The sequence below is a fragment of the Aspergillus aculeatus genome (assembly GCF_001890905.1).
Source record: "Aspergillus aculeatus ATCC 16872 unplaced genomic scaffold ASPACscaffold_8, whole genome shotgun sequence".
NCBI lineage: Eukaryota > Fungi > Ascomycota > Eurotiomycetes > Eurotiales > Aspergillaceae > Aspergillus > Aspergillus aculeatus.
This window is the reverse complement of record NW_017962983.1, coordinates 818378-845188: the sequence shown is the minus strand read 5'-3', so window position 1 is coordinate 845188 and position 26811 is coordinate 818378. Positions and strand designations below refer to the sequence as shown.

The window sequence follows — 26811 nt, the reverse complement described above, 5'->3', positions numbered from 1 at the left end:
ATAACCCTCGTATAGATGAGGAGGATGATGATGGAGGCAACCGAGCCAGTACGTAATGGGACTAGCGCACCAGAGGGTCTTGGCGCGAGTTTTTGGAGCGAGGCCCGTGTCGCGACAAGTCGCTCTGCTTCCAAGCAACCACCTTTCTTCCCCACGACTTATTGCTATCTTGGTGGTCATTACCACCCGCTGATTTCTTCCCATTCCTTCGATATCTCTAGGATCCCAAGCACCATCGCACTAGGGATCGTACCGGCACTTCGATTACCCAATCCCTTGAAGCTTGAGGAGCGCGAAGGTTCCTTGTTCTCCGTTGCTTGCGACATCAACCGTCATCTCCCGCCATCAGATCAACAATATGGAAGATAGCCCTGTCGTTTCCGGCGGTCCTGTCGATGATATCCAGGCGGGTACCGCCGCTCAGGATGCTCCGGGTGATGTGATCAGTGCTTCCGGTGAGTGTTGCCTCCCTGCTCCCGCAGCGAATCGGGACATGTCGACCATCGCAACCGTGGGATGCGAGATCGCAGTCGCAAGAAAGTTCTACTGAGAACGAAAATTATCCGCAGCTCCAGAGACTGATAACCCGCCAGATGCCCCTGCTTCCCCGAAACCCCAGACTGCCGATGGCGAACCCGAAGATGAGGAGATGGGCGGTACGGAGACGGAAACCAAGAAGGAAAGCGAGGGTGATGAGATTGCCGAAGTCGCTGCGCAATCAGGAGCAGAGGGCGCCGCGGAAGAGCAGCCTGCACAGTCCAAGGCTTCGGCCGAGAACTCTGCGCGCTCACATCTCGTTTCACAAACCCATGCCATCATTCTTCCTAGCTATACATCCTGGTTCGACATGCACCTGATCCACCCTATCGAGAAGAAAGCTCTCGCCGAATTCTTCAACGGTCGAAACCGCAGCAAGACCCCCGCGGTCTACAAGGACTACCGTGATTTCATGATCAACACATACAGACTCAACCCCATCGAATACCTCACAGTCACTGCATGCCGCCGGAATCTTGCCGGAGATGTATGCGCAATCATGCGGGTTCACTCTTTCCTCGAACAATGGGGGTTGATCAACTATCAAGTGAGTATTTGATGCAGATTTCCCACGATTTGACGCTGACATTATGTCCAGGTTGATCCTCAGACACGCCCATCGAATATCGGTCCTCCTTTCACGGGTCACTTCCGAGTAGTTGCCGACACGCCGAGGGGTCTGCAACCTTTCCAGCCCGGTCCCAATCACTTTGTCAAGCCCGGCAAGCCTCTCCCCGCCACCGATCGCGCAGCATCGGCTGCCCCTGCATCCAAGGCCGATCTCAACCTCGAAATCCGCCGTAACGTCTATGACGATAAGGGCAAGGAGATTACCCCTGCCAGCGAAGACAAGGAGAAGCAGACCAACGGTGAAGGCTCGGCAGCCAACGGCACCCCTGCTGATGCCACCAAGGCATTGGAGAGTGCCAGCAAGGAGCCAAGGAAGAAGTTCCATTGCTTCTCATGCGGTATCGACTGCACTCGCCTCAGATTCCACTACGCCAAATCGACGCCGGCGACCACCAACTCCGCCTCTGACAGCAAATATGACCTCTGCCCCAACTGTTTCCTACAGGGTAGGATGCCTTCTAGTCACAATGCCTCCGATTTCGTCAAACTCGAAGAAAGCCCTTACACAATTGCCCCCGATAAAGATGCCCCGTGGTCTGACTCGGAGCTTATCCTGCTTCTTGAGGGTCTGGAGAACTTTGACGATAACTGGGAACAAATTGCCAACCATGTCGGCTCGAGGACTAAGGAGGAGTGCGTGATGAAATTCCTGCAGCTCGAGATTGAGGACAAGTACCTTGACGACACCCCCGAGGTCCGGGCGGCGGCTGGACGTGATCCGATCAGCCAGTCCGAGAATCCAGTCCTTTCTGTGGTCGCGTTCTTGGCCCAGATGGCCGAGCCTTCTGTGGCTGCTGCCGCGGCTGGTCGCTCGGTGGAGGAAATCCGCAAGGAGCTCAGAAAGCAACTCGAGAAGGGTTCTGGAGCCGAGAAGACCCAGGAGAAGGGCAAGGAGAAGGAAAGTGCAGTGAAGGCAGAAGACTCCATGGAGGTGGATGCTACTCGCGAGGAACCCGCCGCTGAGACGGCCCAGAGCACCGTTGCCAACAAGGAAGGCAAAGCCTCCCTCCCTACTGTTGCCCTGGCTGCCTCTGCTGCCCGCGCTGGTGCCTTGGCGTCTCACGAAGAAAGGGAAATGACCCGCCTGGTCTCGGCTGCGGTGAACGTGACGCTACAAAAGTTTGAGATCAAGTTGGCGCAGTTCAACGAAATGGAGGAGATCATTGAGGCTGAACGCCGCGAACTCGAGCTCGCTCGCCAGCAGCTCTTCTTGGACCGTATGGCCTTCAAGAAGAGAGTCAAGGAGGTTCAAGACACTCTTCAATCGGTCAGTCTGAAGGGCCCCGGAGAGGAGACCAACGCCTTGCTCGCCGATGCCGCCACGGCGGGTATCGGAAACCGGTACAACTTCCAGCCTACGGGTGCTGATGCTAGCCGGGGGGTGCAGCCCTTGAGCGCAGAGGCCGGGGCTGACTACAAGGCCTTGGACTTGTAATGAGATCTTTTCATTTCGTCATAAACGCCATGCATTGTTGGACACGTCTGTCGACTGGCGAAGAATATCTAATGATATCTGTTCTTTTTACTGCTGTCATGACCTGGGCAGGAACGCTGAAAGGTGGTGTTATCTTCCTTTTCTTTTTTCAATAATATCCTATTGTATTTTGTACAATATCACAGGGGAGGGGCGAGCAGAAGGCAAAGAGCCTGTCAGGGAGTTTGTTGGAGATACTGAGGCTTGGGTAGAAGCGACGCGTGGCTTTGGTGATCAATGATGGGGATTCACTATGGTTTGATTCTCCAATGCTTCTTCTTTACTAGGTAGGAAAAGGCGCACATGATTCTTGTTTTTTCTTGCTATTGGGAGTTCCGAGCTATCTTTGCCTGCAAGTCAATGAATACACTTTTTTTCTTGATACGCTGGATGATCATGGTAAGCCTTTCCAGGTCCTATACTTTCCCATGAAAACGCGATGTTCCGGAGCAACGTGGGTGTTCAGGAGGTAGGTGACCCATTACACACAGTGGCCCAGTTCTAGGTGGCCCATTGACGCGAACAGTTCACCACCAAACGGCGTTTTCGAGAACAAAAGCAAACAACAGAAGAAAAGATCGTCGTACATGACGGGATTTCTCACTTTCATTCTTATTTCTTCTTTTGATCTCTTATTCTTTTCTTGCCATCCAATACCTCCCCCACCCCCCTCTAAACACCAAGTTAACCCTGAACGGAGTACTTATATCGACCCACCAACCAACCATGCCTCCTCACTCACGACCCTCTCGCCGACCGCCTCGCCGCCATCCCCGAAGCGTACCGAGACGTCTTCACCCGCCTCGTCTCCTCCGCCCTAACCTCGGAACTGAACGTCAACTGCCGCCGCAAAGCCCTGGTCACAAGCAGCACGAGCACGAAGACACGCTCCTCGACCGACGCGCAGCTTGACATGATCGAAGTCGACGCCGAGGGTAACCACCACGACAACGACAAGGAAATCAGGCCGTCGCGCGGGGGCCGGTCTTCTGTCAACAAGAACTGCGATGACGTCCGCCAGGACATTCGGGACTTCCTCGGCGCGCAGCAGATGCAGCCGGGACAGTTTCAACGGCTGATCGGCGTGTCGGCGAAGTCATATCGGGATTTTGTGGGTCAGAGTGGTCCCGAGAAGGGGGCGAGGTCGGCGACGTTTATTAAGGCGGGGGAGTTCTTTCGGGGGTTAGAGGAGGGGGGAAGGGGTGGGTGGGGGTGTGATGCTGCAGGGGCAGGAGCAGCAGTAGCAGCAGGTTTTGAGTGATGTCTCGGGGAATTCTACTGCGGCGACGGGTGGGGGTATGGCGCCGGCTACGAAAAAGAGGGCGAAGACCGCTACGGCGGGGAAGGGTAGAGGTAGTCGTGCAGCGGATGGAAACTCGGAGTATGATGTTTCTGGTATTGAATTGGAGGATGAGGAGGACGAGGAGCTTGAGGTGCCCGTGTTTGAGACTTGTGATCGAGTCAGGGACATGATTCGGAAGCATGTTGCGAAGCCCGGGGTCACAAAGGCCGGGTTCCTGGGGGATGCGCCCAAGGCGGCTTTCCTTGGGGGTGAGAAGACGATCAACTCCGGGTTGCTGCACGTGTTCCTCAAGCAAGAGGGCGCCCTCGTGGGAAACACGGGCATAGTCTTCTATGCGGCGTATGTCTTCTTCGAGAAGTTAGGAATCAAGAATGGGGAGCCGAAGGATGATTTTCGCCTGACCATGGAGGAGATCTGGCCCTTCGGGAACGAGCGAGAGAAGCCGGTCAACGGACCCTGGATCGTTCGGACCGGAAGTCAGCCATACATCAACGAGTTTGGGCAAGTTCGGATCCTGCGAAACTGTTATCCATAGGAGAGATTGACAGGTGCGCTTGCTGTGAAGCATCCAAAAGACCCAGTTATCGGGGTATGATGCAATTTTCAAGGTGTGATTCAATTCCCTTAAGTAGTGTCTTAGTGGTGTGTATGTTAGTGAATCTTGACGTCGGGTGCGTCTTGAGGTTGATCGTTGCCTTGCTGCTCAGGCTTCAATTGACCTGCGAGCAATTTCCCCTGAGAATCGACGCCCTCGAAGATCTCGGCTGTCATTTCTTTCCTCGCTGGAAGAGTGGGTCTGGTCATATATTCTCGTTTCCATGTAAACCTGTGCTTTATGTTCCCAGTCCCGGCTTCTTCGATTATGAGAACGCGGGGTATTAGACTTGAGATGCGCATCCAGATTCTGATCATGAACCGACGTGTAAACACATGAGGTCGCCCGGCGGCATAGGGCTTGAACGTCTGACCCTTCTTTGGGCCATTCACCAAGAAGTCAACATCAAGTTCTGGCTCAGATGGAGGAGCAGGGGCAGCTCCAATGGCTTTCCTTCTTCTAGGTGGCGTCCATGGCAATCGGCCTGATATTAGACCCTCAAGAATCTTTAGATCGTGGCGTGGGACTGGTGGAAGGAGGTTGGCCAAGACTCTGCTATACCATTTCTTTCTGATATTCCTTCGCCGGCAATGTGGAACCGGCCTAGCCCATGAGTTCTTTTCGGGGATGACCGGCTCAAAATCCTTGATTCTTGGGGCTGCAGCGAGGTATTGAAGCAAAGGTTGCTGGAGCTGAGACTTCAACAGATCTTGAACGACCCTAGGCGGTTTCCAGTCCTCTGTCATGCTATTCTTGGCCAGAAGATCTTCTAAACACTTCGGCTTCGGCTCCGAAGGCGGAGTCGCTCGAGCAATGAGGCCTAGAACGAGTTCCCTCCTCCGCCTCCCGGTGCGACCATATGCCATGCGTAGGACTTTCTCTAGTGGTTTCATATAACCTTGATTGGCTCTTTGTAGTACCGACAGGCCCTTGATAGCTGTTTTCCGCAGTCGCCAGCGTTGCCATAGATCATTCCGTTCTTCGAAGCTGGGGTTGTTCGCATAGTGTCGGAATCGACCGAGAACATAGCGATGCATATAGCCTTTGGCAATGGGGTCGGGGAGATAGGATGCCTCGCGAAGGAGTGATCGAAGGAGATGCCGCCATGTCGCCGCGGGAACCGTGACTGGCGACACAGGGGTAATTTTCGTCGGCATAGTTCAGAACCGATAATTGACTTGTTTTCTTGTTTTTACGGAGTTCGTTGCTCTCCAGCCGACATCCTTTTCTTTTTCCCGGGATTGTTTGATCATTCGAGTTGTACGGCGGAGATCAAGGCGGTCAAAAAGGCGGAAGTCCCAAAGGGGTAATAGTAGATTGTTTTCTCTGAAGGCGAAACGCGAAAACGGTTCAGGTTAGCCGCGCACGCGACGGGCGAACATCGAGAGTTTCCCCGCGAAGCTTTACTCGACTTCTTCCTACTCATTTGATTGAATTTATTGTTATTGTACAAGCCAAATCTCTCTTCATTATCCTGAGTCTCATGTAGATACTATCTGAAGCGGGAAAGGGTTTACATGCTTTGATCCCTCCCTGCAGACTGACTACAAACCCCCCGGTCCCTTTCATCCCCTTCACGGTCGGAGCGCCAGCCACGCGCCTCCCTTCAATCTTGCGCGACTTCCCGTGGTCTGCCCAGTAATTCCGAGGCCGAGAGGATCTCCCAGCATAGGTGCAGTTCCCCACATGCTTTTACTCTTTTGTTTGACATACTGAATCTGTCATGCCATTGGCCTGGACGGCTACAATTCGACTTCAAACTGACATTTTCTCTCGTCAAGCTGCCTCTAACAGGTCTGGTACCTGGGCTGGACGCCCTTCACACGCAGCAACCTGGACACAATGGCTTCCAACAACCACCACCCACCGCGTCCGACCCTTCAGATGTCCTACTCGCAGAGCAGCATGGGCTCGGCCAACGGCATGACTTTTTCACAGTCGCACATGGGCTCGTTCAACGCTTCTCAATCTGTAGCCTCCACCCCCCGAGCTACTCCGCCTCCGAAAGCCTCACACCAGTCGACCATGTCTTACAGCTACGCCAATGGATTACCCAATGGACCTAGGGGTAGTTTCAGTACCTTTGAAGACATGCATGGTTATGGCACTGTTTACGAAGAATTCAAACCTCAGATTTACAAGGTTAGTCTCTCGGCGCATCCACCTAGGTCAACTACTTCCTAAAGCCGCTAATATACGCTTGCCCTTTCCTACAGGCCGTCTACTCCAATGTCGCCGTCTACGAAATGGAGGTGAATGGGGTTGCTGTGATGAAACGCCGCACCGACTCTTGGCTCAACGCCACTCAGATTCTGAAGGTTGCAGGCGTTGTCAAGGCCAGACGGACGAAAACACTGGAGAAAGAAATCGCGGCTGGCGAGCACGAAAAAGTACAGGGTGGATACGGCAAATACCAGGGGACTTGGGTGAATTACCAGAGAGGTGTGGAGCTGTGCCGCGAATACCATGTTGAGGAATTGTTGAGACCGCTTCTGGAATATGACCAGGGCCCCAATGGAACGACCGGAAATGCACATGACTCCTTGGACACTCCGACGAAGGAGCAGGCAATGGCTGCCCAAAGGAAACGCCTCTATAACCACATGGACAACCGTGGTATGTCCCAGCCGCAGCAGGGCACCTTCTTCCAGAACATTTCTCGCACTGCTGCTACTGCGGTCAATGCTATGAGCAAAGCCCGCTTCGACTCACCCGCCGCACGTGGTGTTGACGGAAGGAAGTCGAGTGCCATGCGAAAACCCTCACAGCAGCTAAGCAGCCAAGATACTCAAATCCCATTCAACAGCCAACAGAGCCAACAGAGCATGTACAGTGTTGCATCCGACAGCGGCTTCGCAAGCAATGTCCAAAGCAACGGTCGGTATCCAGGTCCCGTTGGCTCAGGCTTCGAATTTGAGGAGTCGAACGAACCTCCTCGCAAACGCATGAGATCTGCTTCCAACCATGCGCCAACTTACGGACTTCCCTATGAACAATCAACTTTGTCAATGAACGAACCAACTCCCACTGAACCCAACGACTCATTCTACCAAGACATGGATGTCTCCAATTCCATGGTCGATGGCACCAAGCGTGGATTTGAGCCTTTGCAACCTGCCACTACACCCGAGAGATTCCAGAAGATGAAGCTTATCATGACGTTGTTCTTGGACAAGAGGACGAAGGACTTTTCGAAGCATCCTGCCTTGATGCAACTATCTGGAGAAGACCTGGAGATCCCGTTGGACGAATACCGTAACAATGCACTTCATTGGGCGGCAATGCTTGCTCGCATGCCACTTGTGTATGCACTCGTGGAGAAAGGCGTCAACATCTTCCGGCTGAACGGGGCAGGTGAAACGGCCTTACAAAAATCAGTTGGAACGAGGAACAATCTCGACTATCGGAGTTTCCCACGTCTACTACAGGTGTTGGCCCCTACCATTGACATGGTTGATTATAGTGGGCGAACAGTACTACATCACATTGCCGTGATGGCGGCAACTGGCGGCGGGGGCCATGTGTCGGCGAAACACTATCTAGAGGCTCTTTTGGAATTCATTGTTCGCCATGGTGGTTCTTCATCGAACCAGCCAGGACATGCTGGTGTCGTGGAGAATGGGCTAACCCAACCGCAAGCCGGGGAGGTCATAACGCTGGGTCGGTTCATATCTGAGATTGTTAACCTTCGAGATGATCAAGGAGACACTGCGCTTAATCTGGCGGGACGCGCACGCTCTGTCCTTGTACCCCAGCTTCTGGAAGTCGGCGCAGATCCTCATATACCGAACCATACCGGTCTGCGACCGGCCGATTATGGAGTGGGTGTGGATATGGTTGATGGCAACGGCCAATCCCAACAAGCCGGGAATAGGAATGACTCCTTCATGGACCAATTGGCCAAAACCAAGAAAGAGATTCTAGACTGTAAGAGCTCGATCGCATTGCTTATAGGATTACCTGGCTGACAGACTTTTAGCGACATTGGCGCAGATCACTTCATTGGTGCACGAGACGCTAGGCGGCATCGATAGGGATCTGGCTTCCAGCTTGACAAAGAAGCAAGAAAAATTCGACCACTGGCATGCTAAGATTCGCGAGTCGGCTAAAGCCCGGCAGATTGAACAGAAGCACCTGGACGACCTGAAGAGTAGAGCTTTAGAGCGCATTGAACTTAGCCGTCGATGCAAGAATCTTGAGAAGTCGTCGGAAGACCTCCTTACTAAACTGAAAGAGACAGAGGGAGGATCGTTTGATCTGTCCAAGAAGTACTTGGTTGGTGATGCCGACAAGGAGTTCGGACTAGATATTGCTGCGTTCGAAGCGATCTTCCCTGACAACTTTGATCCGAGTTCTGGGTTCTCCGAGCAGCAAGCTGCTTTTCTTCGCTCGTTTCCACCTGCAGAAAGCATACAGCAACGAATAGAGGGATACCACAAGTTCAACGATGACATACTGGAAGAGGTGGAGCGCCTTAGATCCAAGAACGTCGTTCTAGGACAAAACTACCGTCGAGTGGTCATGGCTTGCACCGACTGGACTGCCGAGCAAGTAGATGAAGCGGTAGAAGGGCTCACGCAATGCGTCAAGGACCTCAACGATAATCCAGTTCCTGAGGATGAAGCTATTGAGATCCTGATGAAGGACCGGGGTCAAGACTGGTGATCTTGTCCTCTGACGGTCCTCCATTCGAATTTCAAGAGTACATACATCACATTTTACTATTTCTTCCCCCCCCCCCCCGGACATCCATTGGCACTAGCGGCTGTTTGCAGATTTTCTACCCATTCTTGTCTATTTGTTCATGCCTGGTCGGAGTCCGGCCAGTCAAATTGAAGCATTGTTCATGTGAATGGACTACGGTGTTTGAGCATATTTGATTAGATGTTTTTCAAGTATTGATGTCTGTGCTTGCAGATACCCTTGGGGCACATGTACTGGATTTTAACGGCTAATATGATTGTGACATCTACATCTACCGTGAACCCTTGCATAATGGCTTTTGGCAAGTCAGCAGACTCAAGCGATGCCAAGCTGAATTTAAGCGGCTGCGCTGACTTCTATGGATATCTGGTGAACTGGCAGTGTAACCAATCGGCAAGAGTATCCAATTGACGGGATCATCGTAACCTTGGCTTCTCGAGGGTTTCGGTTCGCATAGCCTAAAGTGCTTCATTTACCCGATTTTGAGCCAACAAGCCCCCAGGATCCCCGGACTACGAACAATCCACCCCGCCTTTTTTGGAGTATTTGAAGTAGGAAACTTCGGCCTTTGAGCTCGTCAGTGCTGATACCTCACATCTGCAAACTGTACTGAGACTTGCACTCTAAGATTGCCACATCCTCGGACAGAGCCATTTTTGTTATCTCCGTTCTATCTCGTATAAGTCACAGCTAGCCGATCTACAGGATGTCAGCTGGAATCCTGAAGGTCAAAGGCAATCAGGTGGTAGACAACAATGGCGATGAAGTGCTGCTCCGTGGCGCTGCCATAGGTGGATGGGCCAAGTACGTCCAACCCCCAATTCAACAAAGCCACTACTGTCTGACCCCCAGTCTAGCATGGAGAATTTCATCACAGGTTTTCCGGGTCATGAGTCCCAACATCGCGCTGCCATGCGAAAAGTCCTGGGCCCCGAGAAGTACGAGTTCTTCTTCGACCGATGGCTCGAGTATTTCTTCACCGAAGCCGATGCCAAATTCTACGCGGAGCTGGGATTGAACTGCCTGCGCATCCCTTTCAACTTCCGTCACTTGGAGGATGATATGAACCCACGAGTCTTGAAAGAAAGCGGCTTCAAACATTTGGATCGGGTCATTGATCTTGTAAGTTATAGGATCTCGGTCGTTCACTTGGCCACATTTAGAGAGTGTGGGAGGGGTGACTGACGAGTGTGTTTCTGCTGGACGACAGTGTGCCAAAGAGAAGATCTACACGATTCTTGATATGCACACTACTCCTGGCGGACAGAATCCCGACTGGCACGCGGATAATCCCACCAGCTACGCCGCCTTTTGGGACTACAAAGACCACCAGGATCGGACGGTGTGGCTATGGGAGCAGATCGCGGCGAGGTATAAGGCCAACCCGTGGGTTGCTGGGTACAACCCCCTCAATGAGCCCTGCGATCCGGAGCATGTTCGCCTCCCGGCGTTCTACGAGAGGATCGAGAAGGCGATTCGACAGGTCGATCCGGATCACATCCTCTGGCTGGATGGTAATACCTTCTCGATGGAGTGGAAGGGCTTCGACAAGGTTCTTCCGAACTGCGTTTACTCCATCCATGATTACGCGGTGAGTCTTTTGTTGTCTTGTACATCGAGGGTGGGCTTCGTGTTCGTTAATCTGATACTTCTCTCTCGCTAGTCCATGGGCTTCCCCACGGGACAACGGTACAAGGGCACACCGGAGCAAAAGCAGCACCTCGAGCGGTCGTACCTCCGCAAGGTCGAGTTCATGAACCAGCATGGCACGGCCATCTGGAACGGGGAGTTCGGTCCCGTCTACGAGAACCCGCGCGTCGAGGTCGAGGCCGACACGATCAACGAGGAACGCTACAACCTGCTCGGCGAGCAGCTGCGCATCTACGACAAGTACAAGATCCACTGGTCAATCTGGCTGTACAAGGATATCGGCCTGCAGGGCATGATCCACACGAACCCCAGCAGCAAGTGGAACCAACGCATCCAGCCGTTCCTGGACAAGAAGAGCCAGCTCTGGCTCGACGCCTGGGGCCGGTTCCCACACCCGGAGCCCGCGGCGGCCCTGAAGCCGCTGGTGGACTGGATTGACAAGGTTCAGCCGCGGGCGAAGGACGCCTACCCCACGCCGTGGGGCACGGAACGCCATGTGCTGCGAGCGGTCTTTCAGACGTTCCTGGCGGCGAGCTTTGTGGATGAATTCGCGGAGTTGTTCCGGGGCCTGGATGAACTGGAGCTGGATGAGCTGGCTCACAGCTTCCATTTTGATGAATGTGTGAAGCGGGAGGGGCTGAATAAGATTCTCAAGGAGCATGCTAAGGTGCCTGGGCAGTGAGCTCGAAGTCAAGCGTTTTTGTATGTACTCATGTAGGAACTGCTGCTGCTGGAATGATCAAGGACGTGTCCATAGCGCCGTAGGTGGTGTTTGGCCGATTGGGTTAGATAGATAGTCTAGTTGCCACGACCAAGTCCATCTGTACTGTCACCGCCCGGGGTATCCTTATCGATAGGGCCGGCAGAAAAAAAAACCCCGCCATCCCGCTTCGTTTTTTCCCACTTTGGTCTGACTCTGCCCTCTAGCCACTTCTGAAATTGTCTTGCTGGGAAGTTGGCTCAGTCGCGGTGGTTTCCTGATCGTCAAGAACTCATAGCATGAGTCTGTGAATGAGTCTTTCCAGAGATATTCCTATAATACCTAACGAATTGCTAATGTGAAGAGCCTGCTCTGTTTTATCTTGATTAACAATCATTCGTACCTGAAATCCCGCCTTGCGACTACCATTGTTCATTCCCGGATCTCCTGCGCCCACCTTTTCTTTTCTCAAGTCATAGTCCTTCAATTGAGCAATCATCATGACTGACACCACCGAATCCCTTCCCGCGTTCTTGAACACGTCTTTCGACGAGACATCATCAGTGCGGGACCGATACGACCCTATTTCGCTCGCAGACGCCGAGATCATTCCTATACTGCAACTGCCGCTCGCAAAGGAGGTTTTTGGACACAATGCGGATGAGAGTGCTCTGGATCGCATCGCCAAGGGTGAGGTATCCTACACCAGCTTTCTGGTCGAGAAAGTGCAGGCGGTCTCGCAATCACCCGTGGAGGGCTTGACTTCCGACCAACAACGCTCGCAGTTGCTTCACATTGCCCTGGCTGCTCTCTTCGCATTCCTGCAATCCAACGTTACGGGCCCTCCTTTGACCTACAGCCCCGCCGACACCATCATCCCCGCTGCCTTGCGGCCCGACGCAGTCACCCTCCGAGCCGTTCGTGCCCATGTCATTCGTAACCTCTCCGTCGACGGTGAGGCAGCATACAAGCTGACCCCCAACGTCGAGCTGTTTGCTGTTGCCAAGGCCATTCTTGCCGATACCGATGTCCTGGTGACGAACGGCGGCCCGCTGGTGGCCCGGACGGCACGACTCCGCGTCAATTTCCTCCACCAGAAGATGCTGTCGGAGGTCACTGGTACCCTGCAGGATGCGATCTACAACGAGCTCGATGACATTAGCAAGGTAGTCTTGAGTGCCCAGTGCACTGCGCAGGAGAAGGGAAGCTTCTTGCTCGAGAGAGCAACTATCCACACCGTCCACGGCTTCGACGCCAAGGCCCGCGCAGATCTCGAGCAGGCCGCCAAAGAACGGAAGTTCGAGTTTGCCTTGACCGGTAAACTGGGCAAGAGAACCAAGTTCCAGGAACGCGATGTCAGTCAGCTCGTGATTCTGGCCAAGAGCGCCGAAACGACGTCGGAGGACAACAAGGGCGAGAACGCCTCGGGCCCGAAGAACCTTGATCTCAACGACGATACCCTGTTGGAATCTATCTCCTTCGCTAAGGCCGACGCCAAGGCCGAGGGAGAAGAAACTCAAGACAAGCCGGTGACTGTGCAGGATGAAGCGGCACTTCCACCGGCATTGGCTGCCCTTGACCCGGGCGACCAGCCGAAACTCGAACCCATTGACTCCGCCATTCTTCTTGCCTTCGCATCGGCTATCACCAACACCGCACCGGAGAACGGCATCACCCGCGAGGAGACAGCGCCCTACGCTACCCGTGTCTTAGAAGGTGGCAGCTCGAACTGGCAGATCTACACTCAGGGTTTGTTGGTGCGTAGTCGCGTCGAGGGCCACCGATCCAGAACCGTCGAGAGATCTGTGCTGCAGATGCAAGCTCTCGTGGACCAGGTCATTGCTGACACCGCCACATCTGATGAACAAGCCGGCATTGCCGTCGATGAGCCCACGACCTTCCTGCCGCGCCCCGAGAAATCCGAGTCCGCCTCGGCCGCCGAGAGATTGCAATACGTGTGGCTCATGAACTTCTCTACCCGCTGGGACCTGGAGGCCGAGCTTGCAACTCGGTGGGTCAACCTTGGAGGTCTGCGGACCGCCCTTGACATCTACGAGCGTCTCCAGATGTGGGCCGAGGCTGCACTCTGCTACGCCGCAACGGAGAGGGAGGACAAGGCCCGCCAGATGGTCCGCCGGCAGCTCTACCAGCCGACGGGTCAGGATCCCGATGATGACAGCGAGAGGTTCGAAGGGCCGGAGCTGTCTCCCCTGCCCGCCGATGCGCCTCGCCTCCTCTGTATCCTGGGTGACATAGACACCGACGCCGGCATGTACGAGCGGGCCTGGGAGGTATCGAACCAGCGATACGCGCGTGCTCAGCGGTCCCTGGCCCGCCACTACCTCACCCTGAAGCCCCCGGCCCTCGAGAAGGCCGAAGAAGCCTACCGCAAGAGCTTAGACATCAACCGTCTCAACCACAGCGCCTGGTTCGCGCTGGGCTGCGTCCAGCTCGAGCTCCACCGCTGGGACGACGCCATCTTCTCCTTCACCCGCACCGTGCAACTCGACGACACCGACGCCGAAGCCTGGAGCAATCTGGCGGCCGCGATTCTCCGCTCCCCCAAGCCCGACGAAGAAACTTCCGTTGTCATCTCCGAACAACCCCGCAAGCCCAAGGCCCCTCTCGCCGACGACGAGGAGGAAGCATCCGGCGACGACGACGAGGCTCCCGCCCCGGAGGACCCGTACAAACGCAAGCGCGAGGCCCTGGCCGCCCTCCACCGCGCCGCCTCGCTCAAGCACACCGACGCGCGCATCTGGGACAACGTGCTGACGGTCGCGGCCTCGATCCCGCCGCCCTTCACCCCGTTCCGGGACGTCGTCACCGCCCAGCGCCGCCTAATCGAGCTCGTCGGCTCCAAGAAGGGCGAGAAGTGCATCGACATGCCCATCCTCGGCATGCTGGTTGACCACCTGGTCCGCGCCTACGAGTACCAGGACCTGCTCATCCGCATCGACGACAGCAACCCCGCCTCCGAGCGCATCGTGCGCTCCGGCACCGTTCCCGGTCAGATCCTCTCGCTCGTCGACCAGGCCGTCGTGCCCCTCATCACCCACTCCGCGCCCATGTGGCTGCTGGTCGCCAGCGTCGAGGCCTGGCGCAATCAGCCCTCCAAGGCGTTCGAGGCCCATGAGAAGGCTTGGCGCGCCACGGTCGCGTCCTCCACCCAGGGCGCGTTCCAGATGGGCGACGAGAAGAAGTGGTTGGAGGTCGTGCGCGCCACGGAACGGTTGGTCCGTGATGGCTACGCCCGCTACGGTCCCATGGATAAGGAAGGTCAGGAGGGTGCTGCGGAGGGCGAGGCCGAGTTGGTGGCTAAGGATTGGCGGTTCAAGGCCCGCAGTGCCGTGCGTGGTATCCTGGGTAAGGGCAAGGAGTTCTGGGAGGATTCGGAGGGGTGGGAGCGCCTGAAGGCCTTGCAGTCTGAGGTGGGCAGTGCATAGATCATTGAACTTGTGTGATTCAAATGCATATATAGAGAAAGAGCTTGCGTGTATGCGGTTGTGTGTGAAGCATTTATAAAGCTGGTTACCGAGGTTGGACCAGGTTTTTATTAAGTCACGATTATTCATGTTCCGAATCTGAAAATTTCAAGCAGACATTGTGTGTTTTTTTCTTTGCCAGACAAAGGTAATATTGATTCTATTACCTGATTGTGATTTGGACATTCGGGGTATCGGGGTTTTGGATTCAAATCATGGCTTGCTGTCGATCTTGCGCTTTAACATGCCGCAGAAACTCTCGAAGAGAACAGTGTCTGTTCCCTTGATCCACCGGATGATCACCTTCACCCTTTTGTCGTCGCTGACCTCTTTCTTCAACTGCACCCTGAACCCGAGAGCGGCCTTGCTTTCCTCCACCGGGGGCTGGTCAGCCATCGCGTCTGGGTTGCGCAACTTGCGGCGGGCCTGACGGGACCAAACGTTCTGCATCGCGAAGCCCACGCCTGTGGCGAGGCTCTTGCGCCAGAGCCACTGGAGGGGGAGCGCGCCTAGCTCTGCGTCAACGGTGGTAGCCACCTCATCGATTGACTCGGTCGTGGCCGTGAAGGTATATTCGGAAGGGAATGGGAGAAGGTGTTTCGGGATCGTGGGGATGCCTCGGGCTACGGCCTGGTTTATTCGTCAGGGTTTGGGACAGACTCCCTCTATGCACAGATATGGGCACATACCGCTGTCGGACGGATATCGGTCCATGACCAGGCCAGGGCCCATCGTTTGGTCTTGTTACCCTGGACGAACTCTGTCACGGCGTAGTTGTTGTTGCCATGCTCAATCAACTTCTCGATGAGGACGGAGATGCTGCTCAGCTTGCCGCACATCGATGTGTACCAAAGTACCTTGTTGCGCAGCTGCAGACTTTCTTCGATCATTCGGGAGATGAAAGCGACTTCTCCGCCTGCTGTTACCATCTCGACTTCTGCACCTGTGCATGCCTAGGGAGATTGCATAAGTGGATGAATGATCTTAATCGCGGAAGTCGACGCTCCTACCGAGAAGGGTGGCCTGTCCTTGGCTTCGGCAGATGCTATCATCTCATCCCGAGAAGCGTAGAAGGGAGGATTGCACATGGTGAAGTCTAGTCTTCGTTGTGTGAGGCAGAGCAGATACACAAAGGGGCTGTTGAACAGACCTGTCGACTTTGAGTTTCGTGTCCAAGGGAATGAGTTTCTCCTCTGAATCTGTTCTAACAACCGTGATCCGCGAGTCAAGCCCATTGGCGGATACATTTGCTCGCGACGACTCGATATTGCCTTCGTCAATATCTATATAGTGTGAGTGAAATGCGCGTGTGCTTGTGGCTCCGCAAAAGGACCTACCAGTAGCAAAAAAGCTCCAGCCAGTCCGCATGGAGCAGCCTAATAAAGGGTAGATGCTGCAACATCCTGTCCCGCTGTGGTTTCAAGATCAATGCTTGGTCTGTGGGATTGGGAATGTGCGACGTACATGTCAAGTCCGACGACTTTTCGATCGGCGTCGTAGCTATCCTGGTGCTTGTCTCCCGTGGTATCGAGGAGATCCTGCAGCCAGAAGATATAGTTCAGCCTATGAACGGTTAAAACCCATGCGCTAATGATCCGGCGTCTCTCTTCTATACCTGTTTGGAACCTGTACTGCATAATTAGTGGACCGGTCAAAGCTACTGGGAGTCTGAAATTGGTCGGAAATTGCATACCGGAGGGCAAAGTCTTTTGTCCGGAATGTTCACCTTCAGATCAAAATCTCGCTGTAACAGACTCTGGGTCAATTGTCTATCTTCGTTAGCTCGCGGACTTAAAGTGTTTAGGGTGTCTTCGGTATCATTGTGGGCCCACCTCACGGCATCGGGGTCGGTAAAGTCCAATTGCCCGTTGGATTTTAGACTAAAATTGGGACGTTTGAGCTTTTTTGGCCGGTCATGTCATGACGAATCAAGTGACTTGCATGGGGGGACGTACTACTGTGCGAATTCCGGGGACTGCAGGGCAAGGGCGGTGAAGTCGATATCATCCTTGTAGATATTGCGTGATGCGCTCATGGTGTCACTGCCAACGAAGGAGGGGTGTTAGGGAGTTGAGGTCATGTGTAAGACATCAAAGAAAGAAAATAACGATGATGCTGCTGATGATGAAATGTGCAGGAGGACTCCCATGGAAGCACACCGTGGATGTGGGTGGAGTCTACCCGAGGCAAATCCACTGGCACGCGACAGGAACATGCAGGAGGAGTGCTTTAAGTCGACAGGGGGAGGACTTAGTCTAGCGTGGACCCAACTATGAGTATATAACTCATGTACACTGAATCCGCTTGGTCCAGTTCTGAATATGAGGTAGGTGGTTAGTGCCGTAGAAGTCAGAGGAAAGTAAATTGATGGACCATAGTCAAAAAGGGAGAAGATCAGTTCTATGCCTGCCTTACTGGGCCAATTCAGCCTGAGGCCGCATTAAGGCTGGATGAGGCGGAGAGCAATGACATCACCCCACTCACGGTTTGTTGCGCCCTGGACTCAGGGCTGGCTTTTGATTGCAGTTCCGCGTCTCCATATTAGATTCTGATATTATTACCTCACTTTTTAATCTCTCCCACTGGTCCCTGCCCTCATGCCGATCGCCTTGGCGGATCTGGAACTGTTCCCAGGCAGAAACCTTTTTACACAGTCCACAGTCCACCGTCGTTATCTTCTGATTGATTTCCGATCGTCGGTGGATCCCATCCCCCTCCTCTCCCCTCTCCCTTTTCCCCATTCTTTTTCCTCCCACCAGCTGCAGTTGACAGACCTGGCTGCAGATTTCCCCCGCCCCTCCTCATCACTTCAAATCTACTATAACTCTATCGCGCAGGTTCACGATGGAGAAGCTGAAGTCTAAAATCGATCACTTGGAGGATCATCTCAAAGGTTAAGCCTCTCTCCCTCCCTCGGTGAATTCGACTAATCAGCCGTGGGGAAAACAGACACTCACATCGAGAGTTTCGAGGCAAAGGCCTCTCATTTCAAGCACAAAGTCGGCAAATTCTTCAACATCATTAATCCCAATCATCGCCATGATGAAGCGCACGAACAGGAGACAGACCGCAAGAGAACCGCCATTTCCGAATCCAACCGGTTTCAATCCTTCGCCCCCATCCGCGAAGGTAACCGGGTCAAGTGGTATGTTGATGCGCTCGACTATATGTGGGCCGTCTCCATTGCTCTAGAAGAGGCCAAGGAGGTCATCTACATAGCCGACTGGTGGCTCTCTCCAGAGCTCTTCCTCCGCCGGCCTGCGTATGCGCATCAGGAATGGCGACTGGATCAGGTCCTCAAGCGCCGTGCAGAGGCCGGGGTCAAGATCTACGTCATTGTGTATAAGGAGGTCCGGTTGTCCCCTCGGTTGCACAGTTGCACAGTCGCTGACGCGAATTAAATAGGTGAATCAAGCATTGACCTGTAACTCGGCTCATACGAAGCATGCTTTGCGCGCACTATGTCCCGAGGGCTCGCCCGGCTACGGCAACATTAAAGTCCTCAGACATCCGGATCATAACATCTTCGAGAATGCTGCAGACATGACTCTGTACTGGGTAGGTCTGCACCCGCGCATGCGCCCACACTTTGACTGACCATCAATCTGTCAGGCACATCATGAGAAGTTTCTTGTCATTGATTATGCATTGGCGTTCATTGGCGGTATTGATCTGTGCTTCGGAAGATGGGATGCCCATCAGCACCCTCTAGCCGATGTTCACCCTTCCAATTTGCAAGACGAAATCTTCCCCGGACAAGAATTCAACAACAATCGAATCATGGATTTCCAGAGTGTGCAAGACTGGCAGCAGAATGAGCTCAGCAAAGCGGAGTACGGGCGGATGCCTTGGCATGACGTTGCCATGGGTGTGATGGGTGACTGTGTGTACGACATCGCAGAGCATTTTGTTCTTCGCTGGAACTTCATCAAGCGGGACAAGTATAAACGGGACCATGGCGTTGATTGGCTTATGCTTGAGGGTCGCACCGGGGAGGACGAGGATCTGGTGGGAGTACAACGCCCAAAATACCCTTGCGGCGACTACGTGCAACACCCCCTGAAGTCTCTCGAAACGAAGCCCCTCGGCAAGCAGGGATTTGCGCGGGCACAGATCGTGCGCAGCAGCGCTGATTGGAGTAGTGGCATCCTAACCGAGCACAGTATCCAGAACGCCTACAAGGAGGTTATCAGCCAGGCCCAGCATTTCGTCTACATCGAGAACCAGTTCTTTAGTGAGATAACTTCGCTTGATCTAGTCTCATTTTTGCATATACTGATAGCTTCTAGTCACGGCTACTGGAGACCAGCAGAAGCCCATCCTGAACACAATCGGGCGGTCAATCGTCGATGCAGTCGTCCGAGCGGGCAAGGAAGGAAGGAAGTTTCGCGTGATCATCGTCATCCCCGCCATTCCCGGATTCGCAGGAGATCTCCGACAAAACGCCGCAACCGGCACACGCGCGATCATGGATTACCAGTACAAGTCTATTCATCGCGGCGAGCACTCCATTTTCGGGCAGATCTCTGCTCAGGGTGTAGACCCGAGACGTAAGTTGAACCACACCTAATGCGGGAAATCATGTCTAACATGAGCAGAACACGTCTTCTTGTTCAATCTACGGGCCTATGACCGTATCAACAAGACTCCCGCTCTCGAAAGTTTGGAAAAGGAGGCCGGCGTCACGTATAACGACATCCAACGTGGAATTGCTGAGTCTATCATGAGCGATAGTGTTCACCCTGCTATTGACAACGAAGGAGACAGGCATGAAGTTGGATATGATAACGCGCAACAGGAGAAGGAGGCGCGGATTGAGCAGTTGCGCAAATACGAAGAGCAGGTCGAACGTCATAGGGAGAAAGAGGGCCTGAAAGGCTGTGACACCGTGGCGCACACAACGATGCTCAACGGCGGTAGAATGTCTGACGAGCCTTGGGATGGCGAGCCCGACGCTGAGATAGACAACATTGTTCAGGAGGAACTTTATGTGCACGGCAAGGTGTGCATTGTCGATGACAGAATTGCCATTTGTGGAAGCGCCAATATCAACGATCGGGTAAGTCTTTTTCATTCTCCCCTTGCAGCTACCTACATTAGCCCCTGCGAGCAGGCCCACTAATCCTTCTCGCACAGTCTCAATGCGGCTACCACGACAGCGAGTTAGCCATCGTTGTTGAAGACCAGGACTTCATCGATAGTACCATGGACGGTCAGCCATACAAGGCCGCCCGCCTTGCGGCAACCCTGCGTCGCCAGCTGTGGCGCGAACACCTCGGCCTGCTTCCCTGCCAGGAATACGATGCCTCGCAGCATCCCAACGCCCAGCCCCCGTACGCGTGCATGAATCAGATTCTCGAGGGGCCTGAGAATGACTTTGTCACGGATCCCATGAATGACGCACTGTGGGAGATGTGGACCAACCAAGCCACCGTCAACACCGACGTATATCGGATGCTCTTCCGCGCGGATCCCGATGACAAGATCCTCACATTTGAGGATTACGATCACTTCGTTCCTAAAGGCATCAAGCAGGGCCATTTGTTTGACCCCTACCAACCCATCCAGGACACTCGCGAGAAGCTCGACAAGATCAAGGGACATCTGGTTTGGATGCCGTTGGACTTTTTGAAGGATGCGAATATGGCCGAACCTGGTTTGCAGGTGAACCAAATCACCGAGGTAAGCTTGTTCCCTTTGAAGAGAATAGTCTTGTCACAATTTGAATGGTCTACTGATGAAAGGCGAACAGAGTATTTACACCTGATTGACGGTGCTTTTCGTGAAATCTATGGGCCTCTGGCACGCCTCTAATCTCTTAATCATCTGCTTCACATCTGAAATGCATATCCCCTAGTCGTCTTTTGTAGTCTAGGATGACCTGGAGACTGTAATATGATTGTGTATTATCTACAGTCTACATCTAACCGAGCAGCCCCGTCTAGTATACCCCGGGAGCTAGTAGAATAAAAGACGAGCCCGCGGTCCAATCGGTAGAATTACCAGAAGATCCCCGGCGTTCCCCAAAACGTCTGCATACATAGGCAGTGGACTGTACCGTACAGTACAAGGTTCCTTACTCTTCCTTGATCTGCACTTTCCCATTCGCTCTCTCCGCAAGACAAGAGCCTCCAAACTGTGGACTGAACACAATGCCTCACTCCCCCAGATTAAGCACAAAAGATTATTAGCTCATGCCAGGCGATGATTGCTACAGAGGCCATGTCCCCATCTGCACGTTCATCAAAGCAGTAAAGATGTATCACGGCGGGGTACGGGGTCACTATGAGCTTGCATTCCATCCCCACTGTTCTGTTTCTCTTCTGCCGCCCTCACCCACTTCTTCTTCAGTTCTACAAATAACCCCCCGCCCTGAATCTCAAGAGTCCCTCTCTATCCGATACCGAAAACACACTCTCTCTCATGTGAAGACCTACATATCCATCTATCCTGCCAGCGCACTTACTGTACAGTACAAGCGACAGGATCACGGATAGTGAATGCAAGGAACGGCTCGTTGCTTGATCATAAGTTTAGTAGCCAACCGCACAGCACAGCACAGCACCGGGGCTATTGGCAAGCAAGCCACTGACGCTGTGGCAGGACTATTTCATTGGTCTGGCTTGCTTTGATTTTTTGATTTTTCCATTGGGGGTATCTTTTGTATGAGGGTAGGGGACATGCCTGGTGTCAGAAATGTCGGAGAGCGGATTTGGATGATGGTTGACGTGCGGCGGAGGGGAATCTAGCGTTTGTTGGGGGGGGAGGCTTTCTGTCTGTCGCTCTGTCGGTTTGTCTTGTTCTATAGGTTAAACGGGGAAGAGGCGTATCGTTCCGATTGGGGATCCTATACCTTCAATGCTATAGAAGAACTAGAGCTGTTGGTGGCTGTACTATGCTCAATTTGATATCAGTACCCAGGAGGAAGACAAGGGAGGTGGTTTGCGTCGTCGCAGGTTGTATTGTATTTCCCCGAGGAAAAAAGTCTATGAGTTGTTTTCTATCTAAGGGTAGAGCAGAGGATCGATCGCCAGGACTCCGGAGGGACAAACGAGACATTTGTAATGAATACACGAAAATTGAAAGGAAATGAATCAAAAAAATGCCAGACGAAAATGCCATCGAGCAATGACCCCCAAACCCTGGTTTCTTGCACCTGAACGCCGGAGCGATGCAATTCTAAAAAGAACAGCACTGTGGACAAAACACGCGTAGGCTTGGCAAGAACAGATCAAGAAATCGGCAGCAATGAGCGTTTTGCAAAAGCGAGACAAAGGTCAGCGAAGAGCTGAACGCGAAGCAGATCAATCAGGGTGACGAGCTGCATGAGACTGGATCTGTTGAATCCAGCCATCAAGACAGCGAGTCAGTTGCAATGCCGCCGCAGGTAAGCTGGAATGTGCTATTTCTCCCGCTTGTAGTAGGTCAGAGGAACGTCAAAATCTCTCGGTTCTCTCTTGAGCTGGATCGAAAAGAGAAAAACGCATCGAGCTTCGGATTGCCATGGGTGGGCAGATGGATAAGATATCCGGACGAGGTCGTTCGTCCAGATGCGACGTCTGGAAGTAAAGAATGCCACCTGCATCTGGGTGGTACAGGTGACAGGTAGGCTAAGAGAACAAAGGAGGATGAAGTGGACCTATTAAGAAAAAGAAAGACAATGGATTCGGGTCAGATTATCCGTCAGAGGACAGATCTGCATGGGGTGCTCTGCCGATCCCTTCAAGCTGCGGCGGTGTCGTCAGATTTCGAGAACCCTACCAGGGCGAGCACTGAGGAGTCCCAACGTTAGTCCTTTTTGTTCCACAACAGGCGCACAGTATGTTACTGTGAACGGATGGGTGTTGTGTCCGGCCAGTGGCACTTACCGATCCCCAAAGCAAGGGAAGAACTATGCTTTGGCGGTGTGGCATGCGTTGCAGCGAAAATGGAGACAGATCTTGCATTGCCAGATGGCAACAAAGGGGCCGGAGTTGCAGTCGGAACATCGCCAGGTAAGGATGTTGCCGTTCGTTGCTTGTACAATGGCAAAACGATGGCCGGAGCATTGGTTGGCCATTGTGCTTAGGGTCTCTCTCTGGTCAAAGTCCGTTAGTTCTTCAGTTCGGCTGCCGCTCCCTCATGCACGAGACACAAGATGCGATCAGGAGATCTCATGGCCTTACCAAAGATAGGATTAACAGAATAAGAGGCTTGGAGTATGAGTTAACGGTGACTTTCGAAGCCGGATCTTGCGTGTAGTCGCAATTGATATTTCTTAGTGCCGTAGGGCTGGATTATATGGTAGCTTGCTCTTCCGCAAGGCTTGGTTTCCTTGAAGACGATTGAATTGAGTTGGGAATGGAGGGTGAAGAGAAGGAAAGGGTGATTCGTTCAGAATAAGAGGAAGCAGTAACGGAGTGATGCGATGATCCCAAGAGGTGGATGAGAGAAGAAGTAAGTGTTGATGGTGGTTCTGCAGAATTGAAGAACGGAAGGGCAGCGAAGCCATAGTATATATAGGATTCGGAGGTCTCTCTCTCTCTCTCTCTCTCTCGCGTGCGCTCTCTCTCAACGACGGGCTGGTTGCATTGCTTTGGAATGACGGTGTCTCAAAGAGCAATCCCAACTACAGTCACTGTATGGTCGACAGAGGTCCAGAAGCAGCACTCAATCAGGCGAGAAGCCTACCAGCTGCATGGAATCCGCACTCGCCGTCGGCAGGGAAGCAAGCACGATGCACGTACCCGGCCTGCTCTCGACGGATCATTAATTGGGAGTGGAGTCACCCACAGCTACCACAACCTGATGAAGACAATCAGACAAATAGTAAGGGGAGACGAGGACGGAGAAAGGATGCGATCGAAACAGAAGGAATCGGGTGTGGACAAGACGAGTGCGAGATGTATGTGAGATCTCGAGATCGAGAAGAAGGAAAGAAGGAAAGATGTGGAGGAACCATATGGGGGTAGGATTATTCTTGCAGAAAGAATTCAAAAAAAAAAATTAAGAAACGAAAAAGAAAAGAAAAAGAGAAAAAGAAAATGCCATCTAATTATCTGGATATCCGTAAATCGAAATAAGTCCAATTGAAAACCCAGATTGAGTTACAGTTGCTGGGATCCAGGGCCAGGTCAGTGATATCTGTCTACTGGTAATCTGTCTAACCGGTCTAATTACCTTTAGTCCCCCGTCAATGAATAGATCCGACTGGGTGATTGATTCGTGGTGGTGCTTCTACAGATCATTTTTCAAGGTGGATCCAACCCCACTCCGACTACTATTCCTAGTCTCCTACATATTGACATCTTTCTTTCTTTCTTGGTTCGGTTCCTCAATTTAAGCTTTGAGTTTCGGTCATGACAACCTGCCCCTTAATAATAATTTCATCATTACCAGGACCAGTCAAAGAGAACGCACCCAAAGGGGCTGGAAGGAGAGTTGAAGACAGGAAGACAGGAAATGAAGTGTAGATCCGATCCGATCTGGTGCTGCTTCCTTGTCTAGCCCCGGCCGCCTTCCTTTCATTCCTTCTTACCGTCTCCCGTACTTCTTCTTGCTCTACTCTACCTCTTCTCCACTTCCCCCTCTCTCCCCCGTTCTCCATCTCCACTTCTCTCTCTCTCTCTCTATCCATCCATCCATTCATCTACCTATCTATGCATCATAATCCATCACAAATTGATCCTTCCGCCCTCTTCACATCCTGGTTCCTGGAATCTCGATCGTTCAGATCCAGCCTTCCTGGCCAATCCTTCCACCCCATCGCTCGTTCTTGTTTCCCTATCGATCGTTGCTGCTACTTCTGTATATGCACCCTCCACACCCCACAAGGCCTTCCATGACCTCGGCCGAACGTCATGCATCGAACCTATTTTTCTAGAACCTCCATCGGTAGTTACTTGCGCATCATCCCGATCCAGACCCATCTCAACAACTGCCGTGCCGCTCACTCCAATTGTTTGCTCTGGATCTATCCATCATTCTAAAACTGGCAATCGCTCAGAGCTATTTGCTTTTGAGTTTGAACTCATTTCCAACTGCAATCGCTGTTAAACTTCAGCCATCCGGACCACCACAGGAAGAGGATGTCGGTCTGCCGGTGCTACCGATGCACTTCGCAGAGCAGGCAGGGGCTTCCCGACAAGCTAGGACAAACAATCGCGGCGCAACAAACAAACAGTACAATTTTACACTCTGAGATCTCCCCACTCTAAGCTGTCAGCGCTGCCTCTCTCCACTTCATGGGCCAAGTAAAGCACTGGGATTAACGTTCATACGCCCATGGTTTCGGGTCCATCCCTGCAGCTGTTCCCAGCCCGCCTTTGCAGAGGCAACGTTGGGGGCGTCGCTGACGCTTGAGCAAGCAGGCACGACCCCTGTGAGCGTCACACCTCGATTCAATCATGCTTGTTCCTGTCTATTTTTGCCGATCAGGCCGATTGCGCCGTGCGTCTGCAGGCGACCCGCACCCGCGAACCAGGATTATCCCCAAGTGGCTTGCCGGTAAGTTCGGGAGGCCCTGGAGAACAAAAGTCGTCCGTACTTCGTAATACGATCCAAAGTCAACAGTGCCTAGCTCACAAAGTTCTAAGTTGAGATTGCTCCGTGTCTGGAACAGTGAACGACCTCCTGGCCAGTACTTACTTTTGACTGGTTCGCTTGCTCACCAAACTGTCGTCTTTCGTGGGTTTTCAGCACTATGAGTGGCTGTAGTCATGCGAGCTGTAAGCCGCTCACCTACCGCTCGTTTGATTATGTCGATCTTCCCGTAAATGAGCCCCAACGACAGAGTTGGGTGTTTCGCCCACAATATCGGAAGTAGCAAAACGACCATCAAACATCCCGTCTAGCCTCGAGCCGAGATGCGTTTCCTCTTACTGATGTCAATGTGTCATCATTTGAAATAATCTTAGAACGAGCTGCACCTGCAGTCCGGGACCCGACACGCGGTGCTTCTAGTGCTCCGAGCGTTCCCTTAGTTCTCGACTTCTCAGGTCTAGGATGAGAACACGAGAGGCTGAACCCGACCCGGCGCTTGGGTCAAGTGCGGTGGATATCGCTTGACAGGCGGGTCGATTCCTGTCAGCATGGCGGGACTACAAGAAGCAACACTACCAGTACTCCGTACTTCAGCCGCTCTTGAAGGCCATTTGTGGCTGGACTAGGCATCCACCAAATGAGATGATCTATGATACGCTTCAGGGTTGCACCTTGTCGGATTGCCTTCAATATCCTAGGAATTATTGAGACAATACCTATAGCATCCTTCTCAAGTCGAGGTTCCATATGCTGAACGACTTTGGACGAGGTACGTAAAACGCTTGCAAGCAAGCATCCCAGGCCGATTCCTTGATTCAGGAACCACAAATCACCACTGGTCATGCTAGCCGCATGCTTCCCTGATCTACCGGGAAAAGTTCCGGACATAAAATCTGCGCCGTCGTGCTTCTGGCCTTGCTAGTCTGGTTTCTAATTGGCTCCGCCTCTCATAGTCCTGGGATAGGGCGTCTTCCCTGGGTTTCGGTGACGCAAGGTACTTTTGTCTGCTCGATACGTCTTTTTGTTCTGTCCCATGCTCAGAACCACACCGGAGAAACCGCCCCCAATCGCTTTACGATCCCCACACGCTTCACTTCTCACCCATTTGTTCAGCTTACCGTATGCCGAAGGTGCAATCTGGCAAGTGGCGCTCCATAAACGAGCTGTCGGACGAGCCGCTCGACCGGGCCTAGAACAAGGGCATTCTCTTGC

The 26811-nt window shown here is 53.0% G+C and overlaps 8 protein-coding genes across 8 annotated transcripts; 6 read left to right on the top strand and 2 right to left on the bottom strand.

Moving 5' to 3' along the window:
* Nucleotides 1-190: 190 nt before the first annotated feature.
* Nucleotides 191-3009, top strand: rscE (putative RSC complex subunit (RSC8)). Its single transcript, XM_020205263.1, has 3 exons — nt 191-455; nt 594-1084; nt 1136-3009. The coding sequence occupies exons 2-3, from the start codon at nt 650-652 to the stop codon at nt 2600-2602; spliced, it is 1902 nt and encodes a 633-aa protein (XP_020056161.1). The 5' UTR covers nt 191-455; nt 594-649; the 3' UTR covers nt 2603-3009.
* A 71-nt stretch (nt 3010-3080) lies between these two features.
* Nucleotides 3081-4479, top strand: ASPACDRAFT_43456 (uncharacterized protein; the record flags this gene model as incomplete). Its single annotated transcript, XM_020201259.1, has 3 exons — nt 3081-3110; nt 3342-3823; nt 3900-4479. 3 exons carry the CDS (start codon nt 3081-3083, stop codon nt 4477-4479), a joined length of 1092 nt encoding a protein of 363 aa, XP_020056160.1.
* Nucleotides 4480-4595: 116 nt separating this feature from the next.
* ASPACDRAFT_43455 (uncharacterized protein) lies at nt 4596-5696 on the bottom strand (the record flags this gene model as incomplete). The annotated part of the gene is made up of 1 exon (XM_020201258.1): nt 4596-5696. One exon carries the CDS (start codon nt 5694-5696, stop codon nt 4596-4598), a length of 1101 nt encoding a protein of 366 aa, XP_020056159.1.
* A 419-nt stretch (nt 5697-6115) lies between these two features.
* ASPACDRAFT_78752 (putative APSES transcription factor (MbpA)) lies at nt 6116-9270 on the top strand. Its single transcript, XM_020205262.1, has 4 exons — nt 6116-6211; nt 6321-6681; nt 6756-8466; nt 8519-9270. The coding sequence occupies exons 2-4, from the start codon at nt 6382-6384 to the stop codon at nt 9202-9204; spliced, it is 2697 nt and encodes an 898-aa protein (XP_020056158.1). The 5' UTR covers nt 6116-6211; nt 6321-6381; the 3' UTR covers nt 9205-9270.
* Nucleotides 9271-9825: 555 nt separating this feature from the next.
* Nucleotides 9826-11927, top strand: ASPACDRAFT_78750 (glycoside hydrolase family 5 protein). Its single transcript, XM_020205261.1, has 4 exons — nt 9826-10047; nt 10101-10365; nt 10454-10834; nt 10907-11927. Exons 2-4 carry the CDS (start codon nt 10102-10104, stop codon nt 11573-11575), a joined length of 1314 nt encoding a protein of 437 aa, XP_020056157.1. The 5' UTR covers nt 9826-10047; nt 10101; the 3' UTR covers nt 11576-11927.
* A 65-nt stretch (nt 11928-11992) lies between these two features.
* ASPACDRAFT_78749 (tetratricopeptide repeat protein) lies at nt 11993-15188 on the top strand. The gene has a single exon (XM_020205260.1). The coding sequence runs from the start codon at nt 12094-12096 to the stop codon at nt 15037-15039; it is 2946 nt and encodes a 981-aa protein (XP_020056156.1). The 5' UTR covers nt 11993-12093; the 3' UTR covers nt 15040-15188.
* A 27-nt stretch (nt 15189-15215) lies between these two features.
* Nucleotides 15216-17128, bottom strand: ASPACDRAFT_78745 (DUF890 domain protein). Its single transcript, XM_020205259.1, has 10 exons — nt 17034-17128; nt 16911-16958; nt 16772-16847; nt 16694-16704; nt 16543-16641; nt 16416-16489; nt 16229-16361; nt 16089-16179; nt 15768-16031; nt 15216-15708 (listed from the first exon to the last, which is right to left on the bottom strand). Exons 1-10 carry the CDS (start codon nt 17111-17113, stop codon nt 15292-15294), a joined length of 1293 nt encoding a protein of 430 aa, XP_020056155.1. The 5' UTR covers nt 17114-17128; the 3' UTR covers nt 15216-15291.
* A 757-nt stretch (nt 17129-17885) lies between these two features.
* Nucleotides 17886-21099, top strand: pldA (putative phospholipase PldA). The gene is made up of 8 exons (XM_020205258.1): nt 17886-17971; nt 18028-18428; nt 18484-18636; nt 18691-19312; nt 19368-19628; nt 19677-20137; nt 20215-20760; nt 20831-21099. The coding sequence occupies exons 1-8, from the start codon at nt 17923-17925 to the stop codon at nt 20843-20845; spliced, it is 2508 nt and encodes an 835-aa protein (XP_020056154.1). The 5' UTR covers nt 17886-17922; the 3' UTR covers nt 20846-21099.
* Nucleotides 21100-26811: the final 5712 nt, after the last annotated feature.

Excerpts from the sequence above, each read along its gene's own strand:
- rscE (XM_020205263.1), top strand. The coding sequence starts at position 650 with ATGGGCGGTACGGAGACGGAAACCAAGAAGGAAAGCGAGGGTGATGAG. Across the intron at positions 1,085-1,135 it reads GGGGGTTGATCAACTATCAA|GTTGATCCTCAGACACGCCC; the intron begins GTGAGTATTTGA and ends CATTATGTCCAG.
- ASPACDRAFT_78752 (XM_020205262.1), top strand. The coding sequence starts at position 6,382 with ATGGCTTCCAACAACCACCACCCACCGCGTCCGACCCTTCAGATGTCC. Across the intron at positions 6,682-6,755 it reads TCAAACCTCAGATTTACAAG|GCCGTCTACTCCAATGTCGC; the intron begins GTTAGTCTCTCG and ends CCTTTCCTACAG. Across the intron at positions 8,467-8,518 it reads CAAGAAAGAGATTCTAGACT|CGACATTGGCGCAGATCACT; the intron begins GTAAGAGCTCGA and ends ACAGACTTTTAG.
- ASPACDRAFT_78750 (XM_020205261.1), top strand. The coding sequence starts at position 10,102 with ATGGAGAATTTCATCACAGGTTTTCCGGGTCATGAGTCCCAACATCGC. Across the intron at positions 10,366-10,453 it reads TGGATCGGGTCATTGATCTT|TGTGCCAAAGAGAAGATCTA; the intron begins GTAAGTTATAGG and ends GCTGGACGACAG. Across the intron at positions 10,835-10,906 it reads ACTCCATCCATGATTACGCG|TCCATGGGCTTCCCCACGGG; the intron begins GTGAGTCTTTTG and ends CTCTCTCGCTAG.
- ASPACDRAFT_78749 (XM_020205260.1), top strand. The coding sequence starts at position 12,094 with ATGACTGACACCACCGAATCCCTTCCCGCGTTCTTGAACACGTCTTTC.
- ASPACDRAFT_78745 (XM_020205259.1), bottom strand. The coding sequence starts at position 17,113 with ATGAGCGCATCACGCAATATCTACAAGGATGATATCGACTTCACCGCC. Across the intron at positions 16,848-16,910 it reads ACCGACCCCGATGCCGTGAG|ACAATTGACCCAGAGTCTGT; the intron begins GTGGGCCCACAA and ends TAACGAAGATAG. Across the intron at positions 16,180-16,228 it reads ACGAAACTCAAAGTCGACAG|ACTAGACTTCACCATGTGCA; the intron begins GTCTGTTCAACA and ends CACACAACGAAG.
- pldA (XM_020205258.1), top strand. The coding sequence starts at position 17,923 with ATGGAGAAGCTGAAGTCTAAAATCGATCACTTGGAGGATCATCTCAAA. Across the intron at positions 18,637-18,690 it reads CAGACATGACTCTGTACTGG|GCACATCATGAGAAGTTTCT; the intron begins GTAGGTCTGCAC and ends TCAATCTGTCAG. Across the intron at positions 19,629-19,676 it reads TCAGGGTGTAGACCCGAGAC|AACACGTCTTCTTGTTCAAT; the intron begins GTAAGTTGAACC and ends TAACATGAGCAG.